Source organism: Homalodisca vitripennis, chromosome 2 (genome assembly GCF_021130785.1).
Source record: "Homalodisca vitripennis isolate AUS2020 chromosome 2, UT_GWSS_2.1, whole genome shotgun sequence".
In the NCBI taxonomy this organism is placed as follows: Eukaryota; Metazoa; Arthropoda; class Insecta; order Hemiptera; family Cicadellidae; genus Homalodisca; species Homalodisca vitripennis.
Window position 1 is genome coordinate 78,067,053 of NC_060208.1, and position 17,572 is coordinate 78,084,624.

General features: G+C 33.7%; 1 protein-coding gene across 1 annotated transcript in view; it reads left to right on the forward strand.

Annotated features, from left to right (window-relative positions):
* The first annotated feature begins 539 nt into the window (after positions 1–539).
* LOC124354215 (activating transcription factor of chaperone) overlaps positions 540–17,572 on the forward strand; it is a 59,651-nt gene continuing 42,618 nt past the window's right edge. The window contains exons 1-2 of the mRNA XM_046804506.1: positions 540–697; positions 10,208–10,483. Of these exons, the coding sequence (XP_046660462.1) occupies positions 10,294–10,483 (190 nt within the window). The 5' untranslated portion in view covers positions 540–697; positions 10,208–10,293. The remainder of the gene's footprint in view (positions 698–10,207; positions 10,484–17,572) is intronic.

Here is a 17,572-nt window from a genome sequence, read left to right on the forward strand (position 1 = left end):
ATACAAATTATTTAAAACTGTCTAAAGCTGTTTTGTGGCTTTTAATTTAAACATTTTTGAGGAAGAAAAATATAAATTTTAATGCATTAACAATGGGAGTAGGTATACTAAATAACATATCTAAGAGACATGCTCTTTAAATAAACAAAGGATTATACTCTCTTGAAGACTGTATTGAAGTCAAGTAGAAGTAATTTTTAAATCCCATGCCACTGTATTTTGAGAAACATGTGGCAAACTATAGATTCTTAATTTGTAATAATAGGTTGTATAACAGTCCTATTTGAAAGCCCGCTTGAACTGAAACTTTGATTATTTGTATGACGTCACTGACCACTTCTGTCGTCTATCTGATGCAATGTCAAACGTAAAAAAATAGTTCTGTATTTAAGATTTGATGTTGAATGTAAAATATTAACGTTGCAGTTATTAGTGAACTGAAAAGAATTATAGTACTTATTTAAAATAATTAAAAGCAATATTATTTAAAAAAAAGTTTATTTAATTCAAAGGCATGTTGGCGGATTAATATGATTTGTACCTACACAAAAATTTTCTCTTTCTGCTACTCTATCCCCATGTGTCAACAACAGCAGATATTGTATTATTTACCTGTGTTTGTTCCACGATAATATGGGGTTCTAGGCGTTTTTAAACCCGCGCGCGGCCGTGTGCCACAGTAACGAATAAAAATGGAGTAAGTAATTTAGTTATTAGTTTGATTTATAAAATATTGTTTGTAGATATAAGACATTATTCTTCAAGGTTAATCTTTGCTAACCCATCCACGTTTTTTCTCATTTGCCCATATGTATGACTGTTTTTCATAATATTTACCGTCTTTATCATTATTACTCAAAGACAACCAGGTTTTGTAAGCAATACAACAAAAGTTATCAAAATTGTCAGGTTGTGCAATATTAATTGGCTTGAAAGGTCAATGACTGAAGCTTTCTAGGACCTACTTTCAGTTTGACAGACGATTTTACCAACATAGTTTTAGAAAAATATAAACATTAGGCATAATTGGTGGTGTGGTGGGAAGGAGGTAAACATTATTGGAAAGGAGAGTAGAGTAGGTTCAATACCAAACATTGGTATTTATTTATTTTTTTTATTTTTTTTTTTTTTCCTTTGGGATATTGGGGTGGATTCCTAGATCCTCACACGTCAACCTGAGCTTATTGTGTGCCCCTTTGATGTTAGAGGGGTAAGCCTATCTTCGTGCCCTTAATTAGGCTAAGAAGCTTTTCCCCGATACTAGCATCTGGTTCGTCGCCTGGTTGTTTATCACCGAAAAGAGCCCTTCTCCTTGCTCCCAGTCTCTCACAGTCCAGTATTATGTGTTTTGCAGTCTCTTCAGACTTATTGCAGAGTCTACACTCCGAGTCCTCATTTCGTAAACCTAGAGTGTTTAGGTGTTTCCTGAAGTGGCCGTGTCCAGTGATCAAGGCAATCACTTGCTTAACCCGATCCCTCCCCAGCCCCATCAGCCATCTGGTGAATCCGGAGCTAGAATCGGCAAGCAGTCTTTTGCCGAGTGCTTGTCCTTGGTGACTCTGCCACCGCAAGCGGTGTGTCTTCCTGGACCATTTGTTTATACTTTGATAAGCGGCTGACTTGCTTATACCACAACTCGGTTCTGGACCGGTGTATGGCATGCTTGCTCCGCTTTTGGCAAGCCTGTCGGCGCATTCGTTGCCACCTATGCCTGTGTGGCCCGGTACCCAACCAAGACGCACACAGTTGCGTGATCCAAGCTTGCAGAGAGTGTTAAAGCACTCCCACACAAGCTTGGATGAAATGCTGTTGGAGTCAAGAGCTTTAAGAGCTGCCTGACTGTCTGACATTATACAGATGTTCATTTCCTGGTACCTTCTGGTGAGGCCTAGGTTGGCACAGGCTAGGATACCATAGATTTCGGCTTGAAATATGGAGCAGTTCCGACCCAAACTGCCGCTAAGGGCAGTTCTAGGGGATTGACTAAACACTCCATATCCAGTTCTACCCTTAATAAGCGAGCCATCCGTGTACCAGACAAAGCTCTTTCTTATTGTTGGGATGTTATCTTGCGATTTCCACTCATCTCTGGAGTAGAAGTCAACAGAGAATGGCTTATTGAATGGTATTTATTTACAATACCGTGACCATGAAAAATGGACTTTTTTTCATGGGTTGGGCATTTATAGCCAAGTATTATTATCACAGGTGCATATAAACTGGGGGGAAAGTATATCATTGTATTATATTGATGCCTTTCGGCCATTATTGCATTAAGTATGGAAAATAACCGACAAAATTTTGTCGAACAACACTTGGAGGGTTAAGGATCAGGGGCATCACGTGATCTGGGATTCGACTTTTGCAAGCTCGAGTTAATTTTTTTTCTAAAAGAGCAAGCAGTGCGCAGCACTGCGCAGCGGGCAGGCATCGTTGACAGGATTAACGTCATCATTTCAGTAAAATTGCCAGAGGTACTGTCAAAAACAGAGTTTTCAGAGGATTTCAAAAAATCGTAACTCCTTTGATTTTCGTTGCCGACGAATTTTTTTTTCACTATTGTTTTCAGGAAAAATTGTAGTTTTCAGGAAAAAAAAATTAACATACCTTTCCATGGTCACGATTTTGTAAATTGATACCCAAACATTAATTCTTGCCCAATGACTTAGGTTATATAAGAATTTGCACAATGAATTTGGTTATGTCTGCATTAACTTGCTTTAAAACTGCCCAAGATCTGAGTTTTTTCAATCTACTTCTAAGTTTTCAACAATTTTGTTTCTTGAAGAGATGCAAAATTAAGAAATTAGAGATCTAGATTAAAATTGTAGCATAATGTACAAATTGCACATTAACTCACTGTAAGGTAATGGATCTATCAAACAACTAGTGATTAGTTCCTTAAAATGTTTCTCCAATGTCAACAACTAGTTCATATGGTTGTTCCAATACAAGTAAAGTATCGATACTTTTGTTTCGATACCAAGTACATTTGGTATCGATACTCTTGTTTCAATTCTTACTTGGTATTGGAAGACAGTACTTGGTATCGAATCATATGTGTACTTTTGCCTGTAGTTAAGTGTTGTTTAAAATGTTTAACCCTCCATCTGATAAGATCGCAAGGTGCGACTCAATTAGACCCGTCTGTACTGATAGAGTCGCACAGTGCAATCCTTAGTTAGCGTCATATAACAACTATAACGAGATATGGGATAAGCTGGTTATTTATATAGTACGAAAGAGGAAGAAATGCCCTTTCCACCGTCCAGTATTACTGGAATTGATATTTGGAATGTAGTGGGATGTAACAATCAGCTGATTTCCACCGTGCCCGCACCTTTACTGTTGCGTTCAGCTCTTGCTTTGGTTTGCTGTTATTGTTCTCTGCACATGTTTGTTTACTGTCTTGCCCGTTGTAAATCATTTGCAATACTAGTTTATGTTTTATTATGAGTGAACTTAGCCGTTCTAGTACAATTAGGCACTGTTTAGATGAAGAGATTAGTGACGCTTAGATGATTGTTAGTGAGAGGAGGAGAAGAGCAGAGGAGTCAGGATCTGAATCGGACTTTGTAAATGTATTTTGGGTTTTATAAATATGTATATAAAGAGTTATATGTTTTTTTCTTACGGTTTAATTTTGTTATACATTAGATGTTTTTAGGATTGTATTTGAACCAAAATAATAACATTTATGAGTGGTTTATCAAGAAAAAAAATACATTGAAAGTTTGAAGTATTACAACAATAGTCAAAATTGACCTACGTACCATTTTTTTTAAATTTTTAAGTTCTTAGTGTTAGTGTTTTTATTTTTATGAAGTTACGTTTTCTCACAATAACATGCACTACACCAACTTTTAGTTCAATAAATTAGTGTTTTTAACCTTAAATTAATAATTCTTTGGGGTTGTTGTTTGATATACTGTTGTATTAACAACAATTTCTGATTGATAATTGATTTGTTTGTTGTGGTGGCTGCTTATTATACTGCAACCCTGTCAATCAATATAAACATACTATACTAATTAAAAATACTAATTAAAAGTTATAGGTTTGAAATTCAAAGGATTAACTTAATTTTATATATATATATATATATATATATATATATATATATATATATATACAAGGTGTTTGAAAAGTCTGGGTACGGCTTAATATTTTACAAACCATAGCAGATAACATCTATAAACTTTGCACAGTGTCATATGGCCTTGTAAACTATTTTTCCTTGCTATTACCATGGCATGCCAACCATGGGGGGACGGCCCACAGAGGAATGGTTTCACTGATTAGTATTTATAAAAAGTAACAACAAAAATTTTAATTATAAAACATATCGGTTAGTACAGTGAAACGCCGCCTACCGCATCAGAATACGACGATCCAGTCAGAAATGGCAGCGCATAATATACTTCACAATGTGTACCTAAAACAACCCGCCATTTCTGATTGGATAAACCTTTTGAGATGCGGTTTGAGGCATTCAACTCTACTAAGTGAGCTCTTTAAAATGAGGTATCACTCGACCCATGCTTTAATTTAAGATTTCCATGTTTTCCTCTGTGGGCCGTCCCCCCATAGTTGGCATGTCATGGTAATAGCAAGTAAAAATAGTTTACAAGGCCATATGACACTGTGCAAAGTTTATAGATGTTATCTGCTATGGTTTGTAAAATATTAAGCTGTACCCAGACTTTTCAAACACCTTGTATATATTGACACAACATAATAAATAATAAAGAAACCATTATCGTCAAACAATTAGGATAAGTAATAGTGATAATCTCATTTAAATAATACAGAAATCATAACAAAACAAACACATTGAAACAAAGAAACCCAGGGTTTCAATGCTAATTTGGCTAGTTTTTCAAAAGTTAACTAACATTTTTATTTAAACAAAGTCACTTATCAAATATAGGTAATTTTTACAGTCTTAAAATGTGTTAATGTTGGTGCAGTGACTCAAGCTATTATTTAAATTAATATCTATTTATTAAACTATATCAATGGGTGTAATAATGCAATATCATTTATTAATATTGATTTAGAAAGCTGAGTCCGATTATCAGACTAGCAAATTTCAGCTGCCAGGGTTAGGATAAATGTTTACTTTATCACATACTTTGCCATTTCACTATTTCAGTTTTTTTCAAAATGAAAATGCTTTAAAAGCGAAGTAAAAACAGAAAACATTAAGGCTGCATTATATTAAGCGGCCACCACCACAATCGAAAATGTGTACAAAATTGTCGATTAGAATAATTTCTAAACTATTGAATACAAAAACATTCTATGTGAGGACAAATAATTATTGCAAGCACTTTTTAATGCATAGAATAATATTGTTCAAAATTAATTCAAACAAAGTAAAATCATTTGTGTGGTATTTTATTATTGGCCGAAAGTACAATGGAAATAAACATGCATTAATTGTATCACAAGATGTCAGACAAGTTCATCCTCTAAAATAGTAGAAAGTAACTGAAAGTTACAATGCTTTGTTACATTTAGTAAATACACCTAGTCTTTATAGTTTTTTATTCATAATTCTTATTTTAAAACTATCAACTATTTCTTTACAAATATTACTTGTATTTAAATATAAGAATTGAACTATACTATACTATAATTTGAAATACCTGCAACATAATTCCAATTAAAATTTTGGTTTTGGTAATTTATATAATTATAATTATTATGGATGATTTGAGTATGGTGGTGGCTGCTTATTATTCTGGAGCCAAGATTAATTCTATTCTCCAATTTACAGTATTAACTTCAATGTGATCAAACATAGTAAAAACATAAATAACTTAAGACAAAATTACATAGAATAATATGGTGCTTTGTGCACCAGATTCACAAGGAACAGGTAGCTGCAGATAACGCATCTTGAGGGTTTTCCTCAACCATTCTCTTTGAGCATGAGTCAGTCAGTATCAATCTGTTGGCTTCACTGAGCAATTGTTAAGAGTCCACAATCAACTTTACTTTCCTTATTTTACTCTACATGAAAACACTGACTAGGCATCAGTTTCCATTGGATTGGATTTGATTTTGTTTTAATTGAAACTTTGTTAGTTATAAATTATGATTTAAAACATCAACAGTAGCCGTTGGAACCTCAGATTTCCTCCTGGTTCTCTAGCTCGGAGTACTGGTACATTATTGTAATACATGTACAATTATAATTTTTTGTATTAATTAATTATTTATTGTTTATAACACAAAAATTCTTGAAAGTAAAATTATAAATTCAGGGTGGTTACGCTTCTGGAATTCCTGGAAAGTCATGGAAATAAAAAAGGTCATGTAAAGTAATTGAAATTAAAAAGTCGGTCATGGAAAATTTCATGGCAGCTGTTTAGGCTGGTTTTTCTGCTAGCAGGAGCTGCATCCAAAGTGTAAGTCGATGTTTCCGGACAGTCTAATCACAGGAAAAATTTCACTTGAGCGTACTAAAATTATATATACTAAAGTTATTTGGTAAACTTTGGTATTACTTAGGATTTTATAGAACTACTGGAAAAGGAAGTCCAGGAATCATCTGCCTTTGTTGCTATGTTCGACGAAAGCATGAATAAAGTTAGCCAGACACTTCAAATGGATATTGCACTAAAGTATTCAAATCAGGAGCCAAGGATGGGGCTAAGTGGAATCTCTACAGTTTTTTTTTAATGTTCCTGCCAGGAGGGGATGTTATGTAGAAGTAACAGAGTCACACATCATGCCCCTCAAAGTTTTTGCCATGAGGTGGTTGCTTAGTGGAGAGTGTGGTGCAGAAAGAGGTATCAAAATGGTGCCTCACTTGAATGAATACAAGACCCATTTGGAGAAGGACCCTGGTGCTCCCAAACCACCTGATACTCATAGCATAAGGTTATTACTAAGACATTAGATGATAAGTTATTGACTGCTAAACTAGCATTTTTCAGTTACATCTATCGTCTTGTAGAACCATTGTTTACTGAAGTACCTACACGATGAGTCATTGGTGCCATTTTTGTACACCGATTTGTCAGTTCTGTTACATGACTTGTTAAGTATGTTTAAAAAAAAAAAAATGCTCTCTCCGAGGTTTTCTCTCCAATCAAAGTAAATTATAAAAACAAAAACATCTTGTTTGAACCAAAAACTTTGAGTTTAGTTTTGGCGTGAAAGCTGAAGTAAAGAAAGTGAAATGTGATAAGCAAGAGATACTTAAGCTTAAGTCAGAGTGTGTAGACTTTCTGAAAGCAATATGCACAAGTCTCCGCTGAAAAGTGACCTGTGCCTAGCTGTAATACTTTGTGACCCATCCCTCCTGGGTCACAAAACCGACACTGCTCTCAAGAGACTGTAAAGTGCTCTTGAAATATTGGATAAGAGCAATTGGATCAAGGCAAACGCAAGCGACCTAATCCTGAAAGAGATGAAATCGATGGTTAGTAGGGAACATTAAAAAACTCTCTTTAAAGCTTACGAGCGCTCAGAGCGCACAGACAATTTCTGGAAGAGATTTCTCTTGGAAAACAATGTCTCCGGCAAATTTAACCCTCCATGTGATAGCTGTTGATGCGTCGACGTTCTAACATCCATTATGAATGATAGGCATTGACATGTTGTTCAAAACAGCTGTTTGTAAAATCGGCTCAGTTGGGATATTTCACGTATCCATCGTTTGTTTACATTCCAAGCTTTCCTCCATTGTCTGTGTTTAGTTGATTATCGTACATGAGAATACAAAGAAACAGCTTTGAAAACAGCGATTGTCAGCTGACTGCTATTGCGTAGTAGTGACGACTGACGACGAGTTGGCATTGTTAACGTTTCGTCTTGCAGTATTATTTTTGTGAGGTTATCTTTTATTTATACTGACATTTTTTAATTAAAATGAGTAATCTCCTTTATTATTCACTATCCAATGACATAAGGGAAATTATTGACGAGGACTTGAGTGATGAGAGTAATGTAGGTGTTCAAAGTGACATTGAAGCTGAGAACTTTCCTGAGGATTATCCTGCATTGGAAGACTTCTCTGGAAGCGGTGAGGAATATATTCCTGATTTTGATAACTTAGACCCTTCTGATCAGGAAATTGAAAATGTTCCTGGACCAAGTAACAGACATTGAACCCCACATAGGCCTAGACCAAGACAAGGTTATGTTGATAATTGGGAAGAAAAAGGAAAGCTTTCATCAGCAGCTCATCAGACACCAGTTTTGACTACCGTGTACATAGTTCGTTTTTCTAGCATTACTTTCTTAGCATTACTTCTTTTGAAGTATAAGTAAATATATTCTTGTTAAGTGTAGAATTTTCTACGTAGTAGCTATTTGAAAACTGTGTATAGTGTTTTCTAAGAAATCAGAGTGTGTGAAAGTGATATGAGTTTATTTTTCCAAAAATCCTTTTTTCTTATTAAAGCAGCCACACTTTTCATACTTAAAGCGAGAATGTTTATTATTTTATAGTAATTTTCAACATTTTTTTATGAAAATTTTTATATACAATAAGCATGACTTAAAAAAATTTTGTATAAGTAAAAAACACTTTTTTATATGTATACAAAAAATAAAAAACGGCCTTATCATTTACAGGTAATATAGTCATCAACAGGAGGGTTAAAGCTTACTCAAGAAGATTCTAATTTTAAGTCATGGAAATACTTTTTTAGAGCGAGGTTTCTCAATTAATAAACAAAATCTTAGATGACAACCTTCTAGAGAGGTTGTTTATTTCCCAGCACCTCGTTTATGATGGGATCAAGAGAGCTGGTGGAGTAAATAATATCAACATTGATAAGAAGATGATCATGATATGTTGTCAGGCCCGGAGCCGGTTTTAAGAATATCTCGCAGACCAAAAGAAGGCAAATGTGACAGCCGCTGATACGAAGGAAACCAGGACAAAACAAAAAAGAGTTAAGATAGTTATGGGAAAATAACAAGAGGCTGAAGAAATTGAAAATTTAAAAACGCAATTAAAGAGTAGGTAGTCAAATTATGCAAGAAACGGTTGTCTTAATTTCTTCATTAGATATAAAATAACTTTAGCATTTTAGGGTTTTTTTTTGACAAATTGTAATTCCCAAAGAATATTATTGTATTATCATGCCAAGACTGTTATTTTAGGTGGTAATAAAAATGTTTCGTGCAGATTAAATGATTGTATTTCACTTTATGTTGAAGTTTTAGCATAAATAAACCTTATTTGTCTCAAATCTTAAGTTTATTTATTATTTGGAGATTTAAGCGGTGTGACAGGGCTTGTCTCAGTTACAATACAGTTATATATCCGCATGTCATAATGCCAAAACAGGCTCCCCAAAGACCTTGATATTTACTTAAACCAGTCTGGAAAACCCGGAAAAGTCATGGAATTTCACATTTTCAGAAGCGTGGGCACCCTGAATTGTTAAGATAGTTCTGACTATATTTGGTATTGTAAACTAGTATCAAATGGAAATTAAGATCGTTTACATAATGTTACATTATTTTTAGTTTCATTTTAGTCATGCCAATGGGACTCAGTGAGTATTTCATAGATAAAAGATGAGGGTAAGGAAACAAGACAATGCAAGGTTGAGAGTTTTGATGGTCCTTGATGATTGATCCTGTCACAGGCAGGATTTGATTGTATGGCATCTCTAATCAACCCAAAATAACTTTAACCCTTAGACCATACAACAGCCTCTCTAAAACTTTTTCTGTTTGCTGTGTTGGCTGTAACAGCAAAACAAAAACTCCCTTTCTCATTTCTCTATGCTGATTTCAACTTTATTGTATAAGTGAAAAAGAACAATATTAGACACATTTATGTTTATTCTTTGTTTATATAATGCAACATATTTTGACATGAATATATGTATTAAATATTCACCTATAAAAACACTTTTTCAAAACACTCCCTATATGTGATTAGGTAATGAGTAAATAGACCTAAAACACAAGATATAAATATTTTGTGAGTTCTAGGGCTAAACAATTTCAAAATATTTAAACAATTATTTATATTTAGCTTTTTATAACCTGTACTTGATTCTTGTGCTGCCAGTGGAAACATATAAAAGCACACTAGCTATTGAAATTCTTTGTATGCTTTTATCCTTTAGTGGATGGAAGAAATAAAAATTAAGGAATATGTGATGAAGTAGTAATAACATAGTTTACTGCCTTTCAGCTTCATAACTAAATTACACTTTAATGTTCACAGAGCCAATATGGCGAGTGTTCAACAAAACGACGTCGCAGAGACGACAAGTATAGCACAAGAAAATTTAGTAAACAACACCAAATACGATGTCAGCGTCAAGCATCAATTCATGGAAGCAGGAGCCGGAGAGTCCGCTCTTTCATCTTGAGCAGGACTACTGGTTCGGTGGGAGCGACAATGTAGTAGTGGAAGTGGAACTAACTGATGAGGTCAAGGTGTCCCGTGCCGAGCATGCCTCCAAGCTGTTACGAGACCTAGATGAGCAGGTCAAAGAAGGTAGGCGTTAAAATAAGTTTTTACTAATTTATTCTTTCAGATTCTTCTGTTTTGTTTATACTTAATTTTTACAGACTGGGGTTATTCATTCTGCCTAAGTGCAACATCAGAAGTACGTTTATAACACACATCACTATTAGACAAATTCTTGTAAAAATGAAACAAAAATATGGTGCACAGGATTACAAAAACTGTGCTTATAATATAAAATGTAGTTTTAGCAGGGAATACATAGATAAGAAAAATACCATTCAAACACAAAGAAAACATGAGAAAGGCGCTAACAGGAAAGTAAAAAGAATTGCACGTCATTGTTGGTCCAAAGATCATTGTATTAAGGTAACTAAATACATTAGTAAGTCCATTTCTTTAAAAGAAAATTAATTGAGGCTTCAAATTAGTGGACCAACCGATCAGTATACCACTAATCAAAATTAGACTCCTTTGGTTACCAATTCTAAAAAATTAACTTAAAGGAAACCTGTGAATATAATGTTGAATTACATTATAGTTTTGAGAAGTTCTTCTAGAATGGACCAATAATAAAAAAGGCTAATTAATAAATAATCTTGTTTCTTCTGTGGCTATCACCATTTACTATTGGCTTGTTCTAGTCAGTTTTCAGTGGTTGGTTGTTAAGTGCAGACTTGTGATCTTTATTCTTTAGTTTGGTTTCAATATTTAGTGTTTTTTATTAAGTGCATGTTTTATAGAGATAGTTTACATGGAGTTGACACACGACATGTTCTTTGTGATTTCGGACTTAAATGAGTCTCAATGCTTTGGTGTGATTTTTTCATTATAACCTAGATTGTTGTTATGTGCAAGGTTAGTTATTTACTTGAGGAAGAGTCCAGATTGAAGGTACTGTTTTAACAAAGTCAGAAGATTATGAAAGCAAGAACTATTTTATTAACAAAACACAAGTATTTCGTAACGTATTACTAGTCCTAATAGTGCTCCAAGGGTTAATTTAGATGAAAATTTAAACTTTCCTAATTAATTATGTTATTATTAGCATTTACCTGAGGCTTCATAAGCAATTTTGTACTGATTAACACAAACACAAGCATAAAAACATTTATCACAATCCAAAATTGTGATGTGTGGTACGTTTGTATACCAATCCAAATAGGTAAATAAATGTGTTACCACCAACCAGTCTTTTTATACACATGTTTGTAACAAATTAGTTTAAGTTGTACCTTTTATCGCGGTGGTAAGTTTTATTCATGTACCTTAAATTATGTATCATAACATTACAAAATTTAATTTTTAATGTGTTTGCGTATTTTGAGGCCAAAATGCAGATTAGATTTGGTATAATGTTATATAGGTTCATATACCTTATTTTTATAAAGGCAAATGACAGTAAAATCATGCTAATACTAAATATCAGTCTAAAAAACAGTATAATGTAACAGTAATTAACAAAGTAATTGTGAACATATTGCACTCTTCATCGAAGTACTCAAGAGTATTAAGTCCGATGACAGAGATCTTAGTTGTGTAATGCTGAAAGCCTGAGTGTGTGTAGTACTGTACATGTGGGCATTAGTGATTATGTTATTAAAAAACAAATGTGTTTTATTTTTGATAAAAAACCAACATGAGAAATGTCAAACTAACATTGCAAGAATATAAATTGTAATTGTACAAATTACTATCAATTGTAATTATATGAACACAACATTTTTTGCAGCTTTTAAAAATAAAATTAGTTTGGCTATTATAATAGAAATAAAAATAGCGGAAGAGTAGTATGGAAACCCACAACTTACCTGGTATCTAACACACAGCAAAATTATTGAAAAAAGAATTCTAATAATTGGCCTTCAGATATTATGCATAAAGTCTTAATCCAACTATATATGTAGATTATAGAAGCAAAAATATGTTTTCTTATTACATAAATAACAGATATTTTATAAATATAGGACACAGGCATTTTTTGGAGGGATTTGAACATGCTGGTAGGTAATAATAGGATGTTGGTGCTCAAGGAGACTATTTAATTTTTTCAACCATTTACCTGAGGAAGAGATTATGTGACTCGTAGAGTGTGGCTTTACGTAATAAAATATGATTGGATAGTAAATATGTTTGAAGAGGATTTTTGGTTCTCTTAGGACAAAAAGCTTATAAATTGCACTTAGGATCTTAGCGCTGTTTCCGGAGTGACAGGATGGGTAAGGTTAGGGGGTAGGGGCCGCCTATAGAGATCCACGAGGAAGAATTAGGGCACTAATCTCAACATCATGTTCCCCGGAAGAAGGGGAGGCCAGCTCTGAACCAGCCTCTCCAGTCAAAGCAAGGGTGGCACACCCTTGTTGAGGCTAGCAAGAACCTCTGATACTTAGGGAATGAACCCCACCAACTCCAACAGTCATGTCCCGCAGTAGACTAGACCTATTGAATTACTCTTGCACCCCAGAATCTCGACATTTACGGTTAGTGATGTGCAGCTCCTGGACATCCATAAGGTTGCCCAGATGTAAGTGACACATCAGTTTTTGCTGTGCCCAGTGTTTTTGAAGAAGTTAGTATATACAGTGTAGTACGTATTGGTGTGTTTGGGCATCATTAATGTGATTAAATGTTCTATCATGGGTATTGTGAATAAAGGTACACACCTACAATTAAAATTTTCTACTCACAGTGTTGTTTCAAATTGCTTATTTTTGTCAGTTTTATCCTTAAATAAAGTTACATATTTTGTTTTTTCCAACAACAAACACTCACAAATGCTCACATGTTCCTGGAATCTGCCAGATACCAGGAGTCAAGTCTGCGACAGTATCAGATTAAAGATGCGTCACCAAGCAGAAGATGAATGGGGGTGAACTCAGCAATTCATATTGTATCAACCCTCCCCAAAATAACTTTGTTAAGTTTAGAAATATCGGTTACTCTGCAGTGGTTTGAGGTCGTGTCTGAACATTGTAGTGCACCGAATCAGTACACCTGATTAGACAGTGAGAATACCTCTTCATCTAATTTTCAATGCCTGTGTAGACTAAACACAAACACTGACTGAAGACACGGTTTACTACACACACTCAAAACTCTATATTACACATCTAAAGCTAATCATATAATTGTAATAACTTGAAATGTATGAATGTTTGCGCCAGTCCACTTTCCTCTTATGTGCAGCATCTGAAATCTGATGCTGTCGCAAATTTGACTCCTGAAATCTGGAGACATGTTCGTCTGAAGAAATCCAAAAAATAATCTATGACGTAGAAACTCAAAACAGTACCATATTTCAGACGCTGCACTAAGAGGAAGATGAACTGGAGCTAAACTCAATATTCGCGTTGACTCAATGATTCCCACCATAGCTATGTTATGTGTAACTTGAAATATGTAATGGGTATATCAAAACTATTAAAAGGGTTAACAACAATGTACAATATTCTATCATTAAAAATAACATTGAATGTTGTATTGTTGAGGTTCATTTGCTTCTTTCCATAAACTGGCCAATCCTGATATTTTGGAGGGTTTTAGTTAATAATGCATAGAATAAACTAAATATGTTGTGGAAACATTTTGTTTTCTCCATATTATGTCGTGCTTTAATTGTTGAATTTTAAAGTGTTTCTAGTACGTAAAGTATAAACCAAAAGTATTCTGGAATGTTTGCCCTGTAGTCACGTGTTCATGCTGTACATGTGTGGTGATAAAACAGACAAGGCCATTATCTGAGGATTAAACCTGCTTTGATAAGTTCTCCTTGTGTTAGCTTGATATTCTTACATGTTTGAGATTATTACTCCCTCTTATCTGCAGGAGGTAATATTTTCTTGTACTGAATTAGGCCTTGGTTTTTGCATTATAAGTGTTATATTCTGAGCCATTTATCTCATTCATTTTCCCTAGAATTTGTATTTTTAAGAAACAAAAATGCTGAGTAACTTATAATCTGTAAATGACATTAACTCTGATATGATGATTTTATTGGAAAATAAAAACATTTTGAAAAATTCACTTATTAATTTTTTTGTTTGATCTAATAAGTAGTTTTAAAGTTTTAACATATAAAGTATTTTAGTATTGTAACCTTATATAATTAATAAAACAGTTCCGCAATTTTAAATATTGGTTTTATTATAATATATGTTATCCCACTAATATTATAAATGCGAAAGTTTGAATGTTTGGATGTTTGGAGGTTTGTCCTCGAATCACGCTGAAACTGCTATACGGATTGTGCAGAAATTCGGAACAGGTATAGCTTTTGGTCTGAATTAACATTTAGAGTGCTTTTTACCACCCATAACACATTCAAGTCACTAAATAAAGTCGAATTCAAATTGAAAAATTAGTTTGTTTACATTTGAATGTTATGATAAGAACGAAACGTATTTTGACTGTTGTTGACAGCTATAGTTCGAAAAACTTTCTGAAACATCTGTTTACATTTGAATTTTATCAATAATAAGTAAACAGTGCTTGATCGGTAGTGTAATGCAGATAGTAAATAAAACATTAATATATAAATTTTACTCCAGATTGTGCCAGTGACGAATTAATGCATTAAATACTGTTATAAAACTAACCTTAACCCTTCAACGCACTATTTAATTTGAACTGAACACCCCCTAAGTGGCCCACTTAATTTCTTGTTTTTCACAGTTTTGTGACAACATTACCTATACATACATTAAATGATTTTCTGTTAAGCCTATACTTGTAAAAGTGATTATATTGCTAAAATATAAATATACCCATACAAACATGTACAAAATACCATTACAAAATTTTTTAAGACATGTTTACTGGAAGTTATTTGCTGTACTTGTATTAGAAATTTGCAACTGTGTGATATGTCTTGAAGCAGCCCACTAGGCATAGGCCAGCCTCACATTGGGGACACCAGTAGATTGTGTCCCTTCTTCTGCCATGTTTGTAGCAAACCACACATCTCCTTTGAGGCTTTGCTTTTTTCCCAGTTGGTGGAATCTTTTCAATAAAATGTCTTTCAGTTAAGCGCATTGGTGGAGGCTCAGTGGATGGTCTGCCTTAAACTGTTCTTGGTACCTCTTGTTGAAATCTTTCCAACATTTCTTTTACTAGGCCTAATCTAAATGTTAAGTGATCAATATTGTTGTGTTTTGACTTACAAATGATGTATGAGTTCAGAATTGTAATGTTTAGCATACGCTTGAAGACTTTCATGTACCATTTAGTACCTCTTTTCCTTTCCAGTAGATAGTTCTCTAGCATTTGATCTCTAAGGTCCACACCCCTGATATTCTTATTATATTCTACTACAATATCAAACATAACCAAACAAATAAACAGCTAAACACAAACAATAACATCGTCATGCCAGCAGACAAAGTCGTTTCACAGTCAATTGCGTAGTTAGAAACAGCTGACAGCAAGCGCCACCTTGATCGATGTTTTTCGTCTACTATAAACTACATGTTGAACGGCTTTCGATACATAGGTATCGATACACCGATAGTTCATTTCATCGTCTTTCCAACGATGTATAACTCGAATGTATTACACAGAAAATAACCTAAATGTATTCGTTATAAGATCGGACTGCGCGATGCGTACAGCGTACGTCGCGGTGCGTCGAAGGGTTAATGAACAAAGAATGAAATAAATACTAACATACCTTACGATTCATTCTTTCCCTGGCTACAGTCCAAAAAACATGTGTAACGCAAAACTTTAATAACGATTATTTTGGAAAGTTGCAAAACCTTAATAAGAATTTCCCTCTTATACCGAAAGTACATAAGAAGTAGGTAGGACTTCCTCCTAAGTCATAATAAGCTTTTAAGTCCTAGCAAACTCAACTATTCCAACACGATTTTGACCAAAATAGATTTCCGAGAACTATATAATTGAACGTATATAGTATTTTAATCGAGGCAATATGGCAAGCTAACCTGTGACATAGTAGGTAAGTGAATTTAAACGGTCTTAAGTAGGCACTTTTTAACCGAAGTAGGCATCTCAGTCCTATGTAAGTATATATATTTTTTCTTCGTCAGAACAACAAGGCAAACTCTACTATAATAGTACTGGAAATATCTTAGACCTGAAATATATGACAAGGACAGGAAATATACTCTTTTTGACCAACAGTGAGTTTCTGAGACCTGTGTGATCCGAGATTTGTGTTTTCTTGATCGGGATTACAAGGCAGATTCAGCTGTGACGTTATGTATATAATTAATTAGAACCAGAAATGCTCCTACACGTGCCAAACATGATATAATAAATAAGTTAAACTCTGATACTATTTACCACAAACATAAATAATATCTACCTGATGTATGCCTACTTACGTTTTAAAATGTTTGTAGGACTCAAATCATATTACATCATAATTGCTTTTTATAAGGACTTCGGTTCTAAAAGTTGCGTGCGAAGCCACGGGTTATAATGTAGCCACGGGGCTGGTAACATTATAAAACTAATTAAACATGACAGGGTTTACAGTCCCAATGATTTGTTATTTTTATTATGTTTTATGTTCATTTTCATTTGGTCTTGTAACCCTTTGATTAGTGGGTTTTTTCTCAGTAAGAATACCCTAAAAAGTGACTTTTTTTTAAATTTTAGATTTTGTTGTCTTTAGGTGATTTGAGTTTACTGCAGTAGATGTGTTATGAAAAACACTCAAACATTTTTTAAGTTTTTTTTACAAAAATGAATTTAATAATGCATAAAAGTTGTTATATTGACATAATATGAGAATAAAATCAAATATTCTATATATTCTCTTAAATATACTAAGGTACATGTTAGGTTCAAATTAGTAACAGATTACAAGTTATCGTTATTAAAGTTTTGCGTTACACTTGTTTTTTGGACTGTAGCCAGGGAAAGAATGAATCGTTAAGGTATGTTAGTATTCATTTCCCTGTTTTTCCGTAAGCCATTGTTAAAATGTAATATCATAATGTCAAGGAAGCACAATAGTTTAAATTAACTTATGTGACAATATTCATAACTTTGTTCATTAAGGTTAGTTTTATAACCAGTATTTAATGCATTAATTCGTCACTGGCGCAAACTGGAGTAAAATTTATATATTAATGTTTTATTTACTATCTGCAT